The 15,000-nt window shown below is 49.3% G+C and overlaps 3 protein-coding genes across 4 annotated transcripts in view; all 3 read right to left on the bottom strand.

The window, feature by feature from the left end:
• Positions 1-1,615, bottom strand: part of LOC135828736 (uncharacterized) — a 6,390-nt gene extending 4,775 nt beyond the window's left edge. The window contains exon 1 of the mRNA XM_065341158.1: positions 1-1,615. This exon is cut by the window's left edge and continues 270 nt beyond it. Within this exon, the coding sequence (XP_065197230.1) occupies positions 1-470 (470 nt within the window). The 5' untranslated portion in view covers positions 471-1,615.
• Positions 1,616-5,346: 3,731 nt separating this feature from the next.
• On the bottom strand, positions 5,347-7,344 carry LOC135828293 (CCA tRNA nucleotidyltransferase 1, mitochondrial-like). The gene has a single exon (XM_065340742.1). It carries the CDS (start codon positions 7,268-7,270, stop codon positions 5,918-5,920), a length of 1,353 nt encoding a protein of 450 aa, XP_065196814.1. The 5' UTR covers positions 7,271-7,344; the 3' UTR covers positions 5,347-5,917.
• A 723-nt stretch (positions 7,345-8,067) lies between these two features.
• The window catches only part of LOC135828850 (arylsulfatase-like), a 21,157-nt gene continuing 14,224 nt past the window's right edge, over positions 8,068-15,000 (bottom strand). For both annotated transcript variants that reach the window (XM_065341279.1, XM_065341278.1), the window contains exons 9-12: positions 11,262-11,320; positions 10,275-10,428; positions 9,788-9,982; positions 8,068-9,236 (exon numbers count right to left, since the gene is read on the bottom strand). In XM_065341279.1, coding sequence (XP_065197351.1) covers positions 8,976-9,236; positions 9,788-9,982; positions 10,275-10,428; positions 11,262-11,320 — 669 coding nt within the window. In that variant the 3' untranslated portion in view covers positions 8,068-8,975. The remainder of the gene's footprint in view (positions 9,237-9,787; positions 9,983-10,274; positions 10,429-11,261; positions 11,321-15,000) is intronic.

The raw sequence follows: 15,000 nt of genomic DNA, 5'->3' as shown, positions 1-15,000 counted from the left end.
AGCTTGCTGAACAGCGTGCTCTCGTGCGTGTAGCGGTTGAAGATCGAGAAGACCACTTGCCGCTTGAGTTCGGCCAGCAGCGCGGCGTCGTGCTTCAGCCACCCGCTGATCTTGGCGCGGAACTCTGGGCCGACGTTGACTGCGCCCACGCGAGATTCTACTTGGTACATGTCTTGGAACTGGCTCAGTAGCTGCTGGCATAGCGCGTCCGGCGAGCGGGACCAGTTAGCGAGCAGCTCGCTCAGCTCGTAGAAGCTCGGCTGGCGTTGGAGGTTGAAGCAGCGGTACCAGTGCACTTCGTGAGACCGGTACTGTGTGGAGCTGTACACGGGCAGGTCCATGCGACGCAGGCTCAGTGGCAGGGGAGTCATCACAGCCACGATCAAGATGATAGCCAACAGCAGAGTCAGCACGCTGCAGCTGCGGCTCTGCAAGAACTTGGGACGGTCGCGAGGCTTGGCGTAGTCCATATTCGGCGTCGAAATCGGATCGGCAACGATAACACAAAGAACTAGGCAAGTTCTCTAACTACGACATGCTATGCTCAAAGCTACATGCAGTCTAGAGCCTGTACTGCCCACAGTTGTACGCTTGCAGTGCGCTAGCTTATCGTTCAACCACTATGACACCAGTACTGAGTTCTAGCAGCAGACGTTCTGCACTTGGCTCATGGAGACTGCCCACTACAGAGCCGTGACAATTATGTCTTTACTAGGCTGATACAAGTGCGCACGCTGTATTCTGAGCAGGCTTGCTTGTCCACCAATCACCGCACGTTGTCCGTCCAACGCGGGGCTACAAGCTGGTCCGTACACACAGGCCACTGGAGCACAACAATTAATTCCACAATAATTGCGTGTAGTCGAGTTTGATGCTCAGAGCGACCGCTAGCTTTCTGGCTAGCCAAAGCAGCAGCTGATGCGCTTGCTTCACTGGCGGTGCCCCGAAGCCAAAATCTACGGAGTGGAGTTGAGCGCCGCTGCTGAGCGAAGTAGTCTTCACGAACTTGCCAGCATGAGCTAGGGGATGAACACAGAATGCAAGTGTTTCAAATTCACGCAGGAAAAAGGAAAAGCGAGCTGAGTGACTCAGTGCGCGCTCGCCTGAAATGATTTTTGTTAGCACTAAAACGCTGACTGCAAGCTAGGGGAAATACTGCTCAAGTAACGGCAAATGCATCTGCAGTGCAGCAGACGTAACAAGCAGACCGGGCTACGACGTCTTTCAGTATTTCTGCACTATTACAAAATAATTATTAGTGCGCTGAAGACGTGCTACTAATGTAATGAAAACCGCTAACTCCACAGGTGGACTACTGTCGTGCTCTGTAGGGACTAGTTGGGCACGCTACGCTACGCTACAGATCAGAGGATCTAGCCTTCTAGGAGTTCAGTGCAGCCTTTTTATCTCGTGATGCCATTAGAATAAATTATTACCGGTATGTATGTTCAAACAATTCACACAAGAGTGAACATGACATTCCCGATTATGCCTTCCAAGCAGGATTGAATCATTGGAGAATTTTTGTACGACACCTACATGTAGTCTGACTGTAGGCTAGTACATGTAGTAGTACTAGCTACAGCAGTCGCGAGTCGTACCATACCGACCCGCGGGGCGTTGCTCGAGTTCGCTCCCTGGAAAGTAAGTTTCAAACGTCACCTCCAGTAAAACAAAGCAAAATAAATAGCCAAAAGTGATTTCAACTCTGACCTCGCTCGCTTGCTAGCTGCAGCTCTGGTGCTTGTACATGGTGGTGCCAGTGCAGTGGTACGAGCCTGACAACAACTGACTTGACAAGAGCTCTGTCTGCACTGCAGTCTACACAGTACACTGCACCAGACTCCAGAGCGTAGCTTGCTGTACGGTGTATGTAGCCTGTACGCTGTAGGTCGGCAGGCCCCCTGCATGCAGGGGATACTGCACTGCTAGCCGTGGCGGCGTGAGGCGTGACTTGCCCTCACCAGAGTCGCCACCTGCCGGATCCGTGATGACCAGATGACAGCGGCAGCACTCGATCGTCTCTCAGGGTAGGTGCTTGACGCAGCCTTGTGTCTGTGAGTGTGACTGGCGAAGCTAGTGAGAGTGAGAGACTGAGCTAGATATAGACTACGAGTAGGCCAGACACTTTACTTCACGTTGTTTCCGACTACAAAGTCTGTTCAAGTCGTCCACCCTTGTAGGCACGTGGGGCCCTACTTATAAGCTAGCACAACTCCTAACAGATCGACGAGGACAGCTAAGCTGCCTTGGTTGGAGCCTAAATTGAAAAGGAGCAAACTAACCTACGACTGATTTATTAGAAAGGAAAACTTTGAATCGCGCCACCCGTATCCACAGATAAGCATCTTCCTACCAGCTACATGCATGCACTCCATATGTGGGGATCTAAATTATTTGAAACCTGTAAGTCTATATGCGGCAAATTTAGCGAAGCCAAAATGATATTTCCGACTTCTCGCATCGTCTCTATTTTTTTCACTTCGCTTGTTCCAAATGCGGACGCCTCGGATTGATCGTTTCTTCGTCTTGAACTAACTATTACTTCGTTCCAAATATATTCAGCCACTCGACACGGGAAAAGTGGAGACTTACTCGCGCGGCTTACTTGTTTACCATAGTCTAGACATTGCGGGCGGGCTGTTCACTCTCGACCTCGGTAGAGCTCACCGAATCACGTTCTCGACGAAGTCCGAAGTCACCGCAGTCTCACAAGGAGTCCTAGACTGAATCAGTGAATGTCAATGAACAAAACTACCCTTCGTAGAATCTGAAATCCAAAGGATTCTGCGGACGAAGAGTGCTGTGAAAACACGAAGATATATCAAGAGGACGAGCCGCACGGCGTACTACTAGACGGGTCGCGGGGCATGGGCATGGCAGGTGAAAACCACAAAAGCTGCGTCCTCACCTCCCGGCTCCCTGTCACTGTCCCGTACATGTATGTCGTCTACGCTACAGGTGGTGCAGCATTACATGGTCCATTGACATTACTCATTAGTATGTGACAATAAAGAATAGATGGTCATTATACACCCTGGTACACCCGGGTACCCCCCCCCCCCTCGCCGAGTGTGCAACTCCAGTCTCGACTCCCTGCATGATCCAGTGTATCGGTGCTAGCATGCTGTGACTGTCCTGACAGATGTTCAAGTTGACGTCATTTTTATGATGCAATGCGCACTATGCGTACATTGTACATAGCGCTGTATTGTTAGACGTAGTACAGTCAGACCTCGCATAACCGCACACATCCATTTTCCACCAAAAGGTATCCGGATAGCCGAGGGAACCGGATAGTCGAACACACATGCTGTATGACATGCATGACATACCGGTATGCGGTAAATCGGTAACCAACGATTTTCTTTTCTTCCGGATGGCGAGGGATCCGAACGAGAGAGCTTGGAAGCTCAGGGCCCTGCGCTATGCTTTTTTGCCTTGATGACCTAGACAAAAAAAGCATAGGGATGTTCTTAAATTCTTATAAATTTCTACTTTTTGTTTTTAGACATAACCTGGGATTCGAACCCGCACTATCGCCCTGCATGCATCCCCCGATACACTTCGCATACATACTAATTCATCCAAGTTGCTTCACGTTATGATCTTGTATTTGAAAGCCCTATTTGAATATGCACTGTGGCCAGCCGTCTTTGATTGTACGGTGCGGTACGGGAGAGGTACGGGACGGGTACGGTCGTGGGTAATACGACACCATCTACCGTCTTGATGACGGCAAAAAAAGAATAGGTATGTTATAAATTTTTCAATTTTCCTATTTTTTTAGGCATTACCTGGGATTCGAACCCGCACTATCGCCCTACATGCATTCCCCCATACACTTCGCATTCATACTCATTCTTCCAAGTTGCTTCACGTTATGATCTAGCGTTTGAAAACCCTATTTGAATATTGCGGCAGGCTGTGTGTGGCCAGCTGTGTTTGATGGTACGGTACGGGACAGATACGGGATAGCGCCAGGCGTGACACAAACACACAAACAAACACCAAATTAAAGCTGTGTGGACCCTGGCTAGCGCCAGTCGTTACTGAAGTAACGTCTTCTGCATAGCTAGGGGAATAAAAGACTGGATAAGCGAGGTCAGACTGTAGTAGGTCTAAACTTGTGGCTGTGGCGGACAACGCCCCATTTAATCTCATACAAACTACTCTACAAAGTTTCGGCCCATTCAAACTTCGGCCTCCCAGCCTCCCAGGGCTAAAACACATTTCGGCCGCATTAAATTTTCGCCCCATATTGCTGCTGCCTGTACCGTAAAATGCCGCCAGAGCGCCCCGTCTCTCCCATCCGCCCCTCCCTGACTTCTTGTCAGGGAAGTGATAGATTGTATCGTCGTATGACTCTGTGATGCCGTACTGTACTGCAGACGGGTGCTCGGACCCCGTTGGAAAAGTACGCAACAGTGCCCACCCTCTTGACAAGGGATTGCACAAACCATGAAGTTTGATGGGTCTGTACGACTCCTGGCTCTTGACCTTTGGTCGGTGTACGAGATGCATGAACAGTTTTCGTAGGGTGGGTACTTTTTCATGTAGCACTGAATGCGGTAAGTAGGACTCGCCCATCCGCCCCTCCCCACCTGGACCTACTCGAAGGGTAGAGGAGGTAGGGACGCTCTGGCGGGATTTTACGGTATACACTGTCACACTGAACCTTGCAAAACAAAATTTCAGCCAAATACATGTATAACCAGGCCGAAAATAAATACCGTACTTACCCAAATATAAGTCTTACACCTTTTTGCACTGAACTTCAAGAGTAAAGAAGGGGATGCGACTTACAATTGAGAGTGACATCCTACTTACATGCATGTATTGAAACAATGTGGTTCAAACCTCAAAGTGGGGGTGCCACTTATAATCGAGTGCGCCTTACAATCCAGGATAAAAATATACACAATCCAGCACATCGAGTCTGATCCTCTACGTTGTTCTACATCGTACTGCACTTGGCAGCCTTGATCTAATTCCCACCCCCTGCCGAAAATCCAGCTGGGAAGAGACATGGCGTGGGGGGGGGGGGGATCAACGGTACTTTACGGTACTAGTATGGGACAAGTTGTCCCTAGCCCCAGGAAGGTGACGGCCATGTTTTATGCATAAACCCCATTGTTGTACGTGGTGAAGGCGGGTACTGTGTGTGTTGCCAGTTGGAGGTTTGGAGATGTACTGGGAAAATGACAAGGCCACAATGGAACTTCAAAGTTCCTTGAAAATGCGCAAGAAAGTCTACACTTGGCCCCAATGAGCGGAAAAAGACTTTCTTGGCATTATCCCTACTCCAAACGCTGCCACTCATACCAACAACTTGCGCAACACGTCTGAACTCAACAAGTTAAAATCCTCACTTGTAAAACCGTGAAAGAGTTGAATAGTATAGAAAGTAAGAGTACATACGCACCCGATCAACGGGCTACCGGGAAGGAATATATCCACGACTTGCTGGCTCTGTATCAAGTGCTTTGACAATGGTCTCTGCGCACATCCATGAACACACACACATACACGTACATCAGCATACACACGAACACACGCGCGGACACACACAAACACATACACACACATATCTACGAACAAAGACAGCTCCAGCAGAGCAGCACTTTCCGGCATGGCCACAGGAGGTGGTGCAAATCGCCCGCACAGCGAGCTTCTAGCAGCAAAAGTAGCAACACACACAACACACACACACACCTCTCTCTCTCTCTCTCTCTCTCTCTCTCTCTCTCTCTCTCTCTCTCTCTCTCTCTCTCTCTCTCTCTCTCTCTCTCTCTCTCTCTCTCTCTCTCTCTCTCTCTCTCTCTCTCTCTCTCTCTCTCTCTCTCTCTCTCTCTCTCTCTCTCTCTCTCTCTCTCTCTCACACACACACACACACAAACACACGCACACGCGATCATCAGTTTTGCAGGTGATTGCTGAGCAGATCTTCGGCTGTCAGCGTAAAGTTACTTTTCTGCCAGAGTTTGCGCAGCGTACTGAGGTATGCGCCCATCGCCGGCCCATTCTTAATATTGTGCTTCTTCAGCATCGCTCCATTCACAGGCATGACGGGAATAGGCCAGTCGGCAATGGCCCTCGCCATGTCGGTACGTCCCTGGTACGCGAGCACCTCCTCAACGTGCGCCTTGCTGGCCGCCTGTGCGTCCGTCAGCATGTCCTGGTAGTGCTTCAGGTCGCCGTGGCGACTGCGATTGTCGGCCACGAACACCATCAGGGCGCGCTGCACGCGCGACAGCTTCCAGCGCTCGGCGAACGCGGCCATCAGCGTCTCCTCGTCGTGCAGCGCCAAGAGGAGCGAGACAAACGACAGCTTTCGGCCCTTAACTTCCGCAGCGCCGTCACCACCGCCGTATCCATGGTGAACTCGCCACACGCGTTCAAATTCGTCATGGCGACCGGGCACCGGCAAGCGTATTCTCTCCGCCACGCCGACGTCGTACATGGTGTGCAGCTCGCCGGGGGCGTTCGGTCCCGTCACCAGCGCCGCCATTTCCAAGCACACCCGCTCCACGGAGACCTGCTTAAGGCCGTCGCGCAGCTCGCGTATTGCGGTGATCGTGATCTCGTCGTGCACCAGTGGGTCCTTGGCTATGCGGCCGTGGAAACGAAAGTAGCGCAGAATGCGCAGATAGTCCTCTCGAATGCGCTTCACCGGGTCACCGACGAACTGCACGCGCCGATCCAGGATGTCCTGCTCGCCGCTGAAGTAATCATAGAGTGTGCCTTCCAGGGAAAGTGACATTGCGTTGATGGTCAAGTCTCGCCGCGCCGCGTCCTGCTGCCAATCGGTGGTGAACTTCACCGTGGCGTGCCGACCGTCCGTCTCCTGGTCAACTCGCAGTGACGTAATCTCCACGTTCTGACCTCTCTCCGTCACCACCGTGATCGTACCGTGCTTCAGACCCGTGGCGATCGTGCGAAACCCACTCGATTCACACAGGTCGAACATGGCCTCAGGTAGCATTGTCGTTGCCAAATCCACGTCCTTGGGTGCTCGGTCCATCAGCAAGTCGCGTACTGCTCCACCGACCAGGCGAACTTCATGGCCTTCACCTGTGTCGCTGCGTTTGACCGACTGTATCAAGTCGGCGATTCGCATCACATCGTCTGTGAGAATCGTGTCGAAGTTCTCACTTTTCAATTTGCCCGTCGCCATAATGGGCAAGATGTGCTTGCAGCGGGTGGCGACTCCACGCCTGAAGAGACAACTCCTTGCCAATCTTAGGCACGCAGGGAGATATATCGGCATCGGCTTCTCAGAAGTCAGATCATCAAGTTGGGATTTGCAGAATGGCAAGCTTGTTTCAAAAGCAATTACAGTATTTTGTCAAATCATTCTGATGCTCACTGATTGGACCATCATGACAGGCCAAGCGGAGTCATGCCACTCATGCATGCACAGTCGATGCGCCAGATTTGAAAAATCACGTCGGAACACAGAGTTCTATTTTTCAGATGCACCCTTTTTGGGCACTTTTCTCAAGGCATTCTCAACATACGATCGTTTTCATGTATGTACGTGCTTGCCAGTCTCACGCTTTCTCGGAGTTAGTCGTCACACTCGAGGATTCAGTAGTCGCCTTTCACCTTTTTCTGTTATGAGTTCTTCAAGAACGACGAAATTCTGTAGTTTGGTGTCGCTACACGTCGGTTTGTCTCTTTTCCTTTTTTCGTCGAAATTTCGTCGCCCGAACTATAATTTCGTGCCACCGAATTAACCAGGCATTTCGCTGCTTCTATGCTGGACGTATCGAAAGAGTAAGTCTTTGTGACATTGGAGCGGAAGTTATGTTCTGGCCGAAAAAAGGGCATGCCTCTGGTGACGTGATTTCTAACTAGTGTTTTTACGTATATTTTCCATGCATGTGTGCACAGATGTCAGCGGCAGGAAGACCCAGCAATGCCACAACTGGCACAAGCATACATACTTGACGACCACGTGGCCCAGAATGAAGCATTTGCTCCAAAGTGCCATCTGACAAGCGATTTACACATGGCTCAATGCTGTCAGATTGGCAAAATTGGCAAAAGCTACACACATGCACATCCATCACGTCAGACCAATGCATTTATTGCAAGTGCGTCAAAGCACTACGACGCAGTACCGAGAGAGTAGTATCATTCTCACAGTGCCGAGAGACCGAGAAAATAATAGAGAGAATAGAAATTCAAAAAATAATAATTCCAAAAACATGCAACCATGGCAGCAGCAAGAGAATATCGGCATGGCGAAGGTGCAAATAAGGAAATGCAGCGCCAGCGCTCTTGATCCAGAAAAATATACTGATCATTCCAAAAAAAAAGTGGGGTTCAAATATCTAACTAAACGCCGCAAATGGGTGACAATATCAGGAAATCTTTGTGTGAGAATAAAGAATACTATCTACCAGTACATGGTACATGGTACTGGTAGATAAAAGATAGTAATAACAATGTCCGATTATCTTCTTGTTCCGCCCCAGGGCAAAATAGAATAAAAAGTTTGACCCAACCGAATGACGGCTGGGAGAAACTTTTCGAAAAGAGCACCAATTGTCTAATGGGAAGCAGATTCAGAGTAACAGTGTAAGAAAGTCTAGAGAATCTAGACTTCTGGAATAGGAGACTAACAAGAACAACGTCCCCTGAGCCTCACTGGACGGTTGCCAGAGATTTCTATTGTGGGATACGCGACGCACACATTTCTGCAGCAAGGTCATCAGGTCACACCTACCACGGGACATGGCTAGAGAGAAACCAACCGTCGAAACACTGATTCAGGAATGCCCGGCGGCGCTAGCCACGACATACGATTCATTTTGTGCGTGCTTCCCTAGCTGCAGCCGCCATCACGGTTCGGCATTAAATTAATAAAAAGAATATCCTAATGAAAGCTACAGTCAGTAAGTACCTGATAACAATAGACAGCCGCTATGGCTGGCAGGCAGGCACCACAACCAACACTGAATCACCGATCAGACAACACGTGCAGCGGGTGATGTCGACGTCTTGGGATAGTTCGGAGAGTAGGTTTGCCCCTTCACTCTCCGCATCAGCTGGCCATTCTGCACCCAGACGGGACCGCGCTGCTCCTGCACGAACTGATCGACAAGACGCTCTCTCCAGGTTTTCAGCTCGGTCTGATAGTCGGCCACCGCAGCTAGGTCGTGGTACTCGGCTGAATCGGCGGTCAGGTTGAACAGCTGTTCAGTGGCGGAGTAAGCATTGAAGATGTACTGTACTCGCAAAGCAGCAGATGGACGTACATACAGACAGACGGCCGGACGGACAGACATATGGACGGATGGACGAACATACGGCAGACAGACAAACAGACAGACAGAATCAAACAGTCAGTCACACAGACAGACAGATGGACATACATTACATACACTACACATACACACACATACTGAGTTTTGTACTCGCTCACTGCGAGAAACTGGTCATGTGTGGCTCCCCCAAAGAGGGGAGAGCGATTGAAAAGACGGTCCGAAAAGATGACTCTACTAAAGTGCTGGCAACTGAAATGCGCCCTTTGGAAGTGCTCTCACGTTGCAAAGACCCAGCATGGGATTGTAACACTATGAAATAGAGACGGCTAGAATCGGTACTGCACTCGAGTACGAGAATCAGGGGTCGGATTTCAGTTGCCAGCACTGTCAGCACCACACTGATCTTGGATGGGGAGACTTCGCGACCATCTGGCTAGACACACACACACGCACACACACACACACACACACACACACACACACACACACACACACACAAACATTGATCTCACCTTCATCTTGCCGTCCGTTAGAGAGTTCCAGTGATTAGTGACATTGTAGCAGATGTCATGTTCCATGTCAATCCACTGTCGCCATGGTGCTGCAGTTGCCATGCCATCACTGTTTGCCGGTGATGCTCGTAGCAAGGCGAGAACACTAGCACCGTCCACTTTCAGGCCGGCACTTTCCAGTGAGTGCCCGCTCGCCTGCACGTGTACACACGCACATGTACACGCGCGCGCACACACACACACACACACACACACACACACACACACACACACACACACACACACACACACATGTGCACATGAGTACAGACATGCGCACATATGCCCCCCCCCCACACACACATACGTACACAAACAAACACATGTGCGCGCACACACACATACACACCCGTACAGACACACAGGTACACACACACACACAAACACACACATACACACACACACACATACACACATATACATACACACACTGATCATGTCAACTCACCTCGGCAAATGTTGGGAAGATGTCGCGCAGTTCCACAACCTTATCGCTACGGGAACCACGATCGGCGACAACTGGTCCTCCGTTGGCAGGGCTGAGGTTTTTGTTTGGCCATCGGATGATAAAAGGGACATGTGCTGATCCTTCATACGGGTATCTGGGGAAAGACAAGAAGAGGATGCAATGGACAGTTGATTATTGGAATTAAAGTCAGACCTCGCTTATCCAGTCCTCTTTTATCCGGATGCCTCGTCATCCGCAAGAAAATCATTGGTTACCGATTTACAGCATATGCCATGCATACAGTGTGTGTGTTCGATTATCCGGTTCCCTCGCCCATCTGGATATTTTTGTGGAAAACGGATGTGTGCGGTTAAAAGCGAGGTCTGACTGTAATAGGACTTGGAGACTGAGCCAGCAATGGAGTAAAACCTGTCACAGAGTTCTTGCCAGGTCAAAATAGTAGGGGGGGGGGGGGCATGGGAAACACTTACCCCGTATCCCATTTTTCCACTACGTATCCAATATTGTCTTGCCACGCTAAATGCAACGTATGGGCGAGTCCCCGACTTCTCCCCAGACAAATGTGCCTTTATGAACCATCTAATAGTGACTTTCGACTGCGTTTTCGTTGAATTGCATGAACAAAACGAAAATCGGAAAATCGCAAAATCGGAAAATGAGTAGGGGGAGGGGCACTTTTTCACGGGGGGGGGGGGGCACTTTTTCACAGGGAGAGGGGCGCAAAGAGAGTATGGGTGCTGCCCCCCCCCCCCCACACACTTTGGCTAGAACCCTGCTGTCAAGACGACCACTGCTCTTGCACAATGGCCACACTGCAGAGAGTGCTGTCCCAAACATTCACAGCGGTGCTTGACCAAAGGGTGCCACATGGTGTGGATAACAGGTTATCATACGTGGCATACAATGTCGTGTCAATGGCGATGTCATACATGATGTCATACATGTCAATGGCGATGTCATACATACCCCTTTCTGTAATGGTAGTGGTCACCCAACATGTCTCCATGGTCAGCTGTGAAGATGATCTGTACCCGGCACAATGTATAGGGAGAGAGAGAGAGAGAGAGAGAGAGAGAGAGAGAGAGAGAGAGAGAGAGAGAGAGAGAGAGAGAGAGAGAGAGAGAGAGAGAGAGAGAGAGAGAGAGAGAGAGAGAGAGAGAGAGGGAGGGAGGGAGGGAGGGAGGGAGGGAGAGGGAGAGGGAGAGGGAGAGGGAGAGGGAGAGAGAGAGAGAGAGCAGGATGCGCATTCACAAACTCGCACAGACAGCCACACCGGCATACGTGCAAACACGCGTGCACACAACAGAATCGGCAGCAAATGTTGTAAGCCAGTCTGCAGTCTCACTTTCTCGGGGGGATCAAGAATCACATCTGTTATTTTCAGAATAGATTGCATTGCATGACATTTTTGGAATGCACTTCAAGGTCGAAAAAGAAGAAGGGGGGGGGGCAGCTTTCAATCGAGCGTGACGTATTACCCATGTGCGCACACTGAAACCATACCACAGAGACCTGCAAGCAGCCCGGTGACTTAGAATCACCTATACACCCATAGCAAAGAGGACCAAGGATCTACAAGTTACGCTATAATGTCCTCTAACGCCACCAGTTACTTGGTCTATAGGAGAGAAAAAGGACCGAGGAACTACAAGTTACGCTATAATGTCCACTAATGGGCCATTCACACTACGCCCAAAACGTGGCGTACGTGACGTTTTCGTCCGGATAGCCATGACAACACGGAACGTGGCGGGAAAATCGTACCCCTGATACGAAAACGTAGACGACGTATCCAGACCCCTGTACCGAGTTTCGTTCTGTCGCTCCTGGCAGTTGGTGTCCAAGAGAAGCTGTACACACAGCTGTACGAGCACCGTGTGCGCGCCTGTGTGAATGCACCTGCATGAAAACGACGTCTGCCAGTACGTCGTATTCCAAAACGTGACGCGTATTGTAACGTAATATGAATACCGGTAGCCTATAACACCACCAGTTACTTGGTTAACAGTTTCCTCTGAGACAAAAATGCGATAATACTCATAAAGAGGACACACTTCAGGCTCTTTACGAACATCTTGAAAGTTTTTGGTTTCACAAGTATACTTTCAAGCCTTCTCATAAGGTGAAATACAGGCAAGGGAAAAGGAACAGGAACAGTGGATTAAATACAGTAAGAAGGTGGTAAAACAGCGCAAAGAAGAAGATAGCTAAATTAAAGGGGAAGTTAAGGCAAAAATTAAAATTTCACCAGTTGTAGTCTTCGGGGTGCTGAGTCGAATGGTCTTGGTCCGAGGAAGCTGAGACGCTCCCTTCCTACTTGAATCCCAATCGAACTCGCGCACTTCCACCGAAACTGGGTGACTGCGCCCTACTAGATGGGGATTTGTATGCAAAATGTCACTAAAAGCGCCATTTCGTTCTTATAAAAGCACGGATGACCGCGATTGGCCCATATGTTGTAGTCTTTTGGACGCTGAGTCGACTGGTTTTGGTCCGAAAAGGCTGCGATGCAGCGTTCCTCCTTTATTCCCAATCGAACATGGTTGAAGAAGTGGTCACGTGGTCCTGGGTGCCCAAATCACCTGGTCACCACGCCAGCAGGTGACAACTTTCACACCAAGGTTCAACTCGAGTTCAACTCGAGTGACAGGTCTGCACCCAAAAAAGGTCAAACAGGCTAGTAAGTTGTACCCTGCAGGCACGGTGACCAGCTGACTGGTGTACGCAGGAGCACGTGACCGCTTGTTCAACCATGTTCGATTGGGAATAAAGGAGGAACGCTGCATCGCAGCCTTTTCGGACCAAAACCAGTCGACTCAGCGTCCAAAAGACTACAACATATGGGCCAATCGCGGTCATCCGTGCTTTTATAAGAACGAAATGGCGCTTTTAGTGACATTTTGCATACAAATCCCCATCTAGTAGGGCGCAGTCACCCAGTTTCGGTGGAAGTGCGCGAGTTCGATTGGGATTCAAGTAGGAAGGGAGCGTCTCAGCTTCCTCGGACCACGACCATTCGACTCAGCACCCCGAAGACTACAACTGGTGAAATTTTAATTTTTGCCTTAACTTCCCCTTTAAACAGCGAAAATGCGTGACCTACCGTATTTTTCCGGTTGTAAGTCGACCTTTTACGACTTAAAATTGAAGGAGAAAGGGTGGGGGTCGACTTACAACCGGGATTCGACTTATAACCGGGAACTATCAGTATCTTACAAAAAATGACCTGCACTGCATGCACGAGTGCGCCATGTTTATACATTTTTGCCAGTTTATTGGCCTTTTTCAAAGATTGGGACGTTATATCCTCCAATAAGGAATGTTTACATGATGTGTTGATGTGTTAGTAGCAGGAGGTGGTTAGCAGTGCTTCTTTGGGTGAAAACTTTAAAACGCAGAATTGAGACCTCCAGATAGGGGGGGGGGGGGGGTCGACTTATAACCGAGGTCGACTTACAACCGGTAAAATACGGTATACACATAGCAATAATGGCACAAAGGTGCAAGTGCGAGAAAACTCAATAAGCGTGATATGTAATGCTATGTGTATAGGTCACGCATTTTCACTGTTTACTTTAGCTATCTTCTTCTTTGCGCTGTTTTACCACCTCCTTACTGTACTTAATCCACTGTTCCTGTTCCTTTTCCCTTGCCTGTATTTCACCTGATGAGAAGGCTTGAAAGTATACTTGTGAAACCAAACACTTTCAAGATGTTCGTAAAGAGCCTGAAGTGTGTCCTTTTTATGAGTATAGTTACTTGGTTCTTTTCCTTTTCTATAAATTATATTTTTTCCTTGGCTCTCCATCCGAGTCCATTCTTATACTGTGACACACACATCTCGTGTGTCCGGGCGGTCCGGGACCGGGCGGCACTGTCCGTGACTTTGAAATGTCCGCAACTCCGAATCACATACATTTGGATGGGGGGGGGGGGGGAGGCCATAGACACAGCATGTGATGTCACTATTGCCAATAAAGTAACAAAAGAGTAGTAACATTTCCACTAAAACTAGCCCAAATGATGGCCGGTAGACCAAAGAGCCCGCAACTTTGGAGTACGGATATATTCACCTGTACTCCGTCCCTAGTTGTATGGTGTCTCCAGCTGCAACTCGTTGGCTCGAAAAGAAGCGCGGTTTCTATTCAATTTGTGCTTCTGTGTCAGCGTGCGCTTCGAAAAATCGGCTTCTATTCGAGCAATGCTTCTATCCGGGTCACGCTTTGAAGTACACGTGGCATTACTTGGTAACAGTGGTAACAGTGGTAACAGTGGTAACAGTGGTAACAGTGGTAACAGTGGTAGCAGTGGTAACAGTGGTAACAGTGGTAACAGTGGTAACAGTGGTAACAGTGGTAACAGTGGTAGCAGTGGTAGCAGTGGTAACAGTGGTAACAGTGGTAACAGTGGTAACAGTGGTAACAGTGGTAACAGTGGTAGCAGTGGTAACAGTGGTAACAGTGGTAACAGTGGTAACAGTGGTAACAGTGGTAACAGTGGTAACAGTGGTAGCAGTGGTAACAGTGGTAACAGTGGTAACAGTGGTAACAGTGGTAACAGTGGTAGCAGTGGTAACAGTGGTAGCAGTGGTAACAGTGGTAACAGTGGTAACAGTGGTAGCAGTGGTAACAGTGGTATGGGTATGCATGTATATGTATCTGATTAATGAACTACTGAAATTTCACAAATTTTCGGTGTACTTTTA

Source organism: Sycon ciliatum, chromosome 12 (assembly GCF_964019385.1).
Source record: "Sycon ciliatum chromosome 12, ocSycCili1.1, whole genome shotgun sequence".
NCBI classification, from domain to species: domain Eukaryota; kingdom Metazoa; phylum Porifera; class Calcarea; order Leucosolenida; family Sycettidae; genus Sycon; species Sycon ciliatum.
Note: the sequence above shows the minus strand (reverse complement) of the source record. Positions and strands in the feature narration are given on the sequence as shown.

Excerpts from the sequence above, each read along its gene's own strand:
- LOC135828293 (XM_065340742.1), bottom strand. The coding sequence starts at position 7,270 with ATGCCGATATATCTCCCTGCGTGCCTAAGATTGGCAAGGAGTTGTCTC.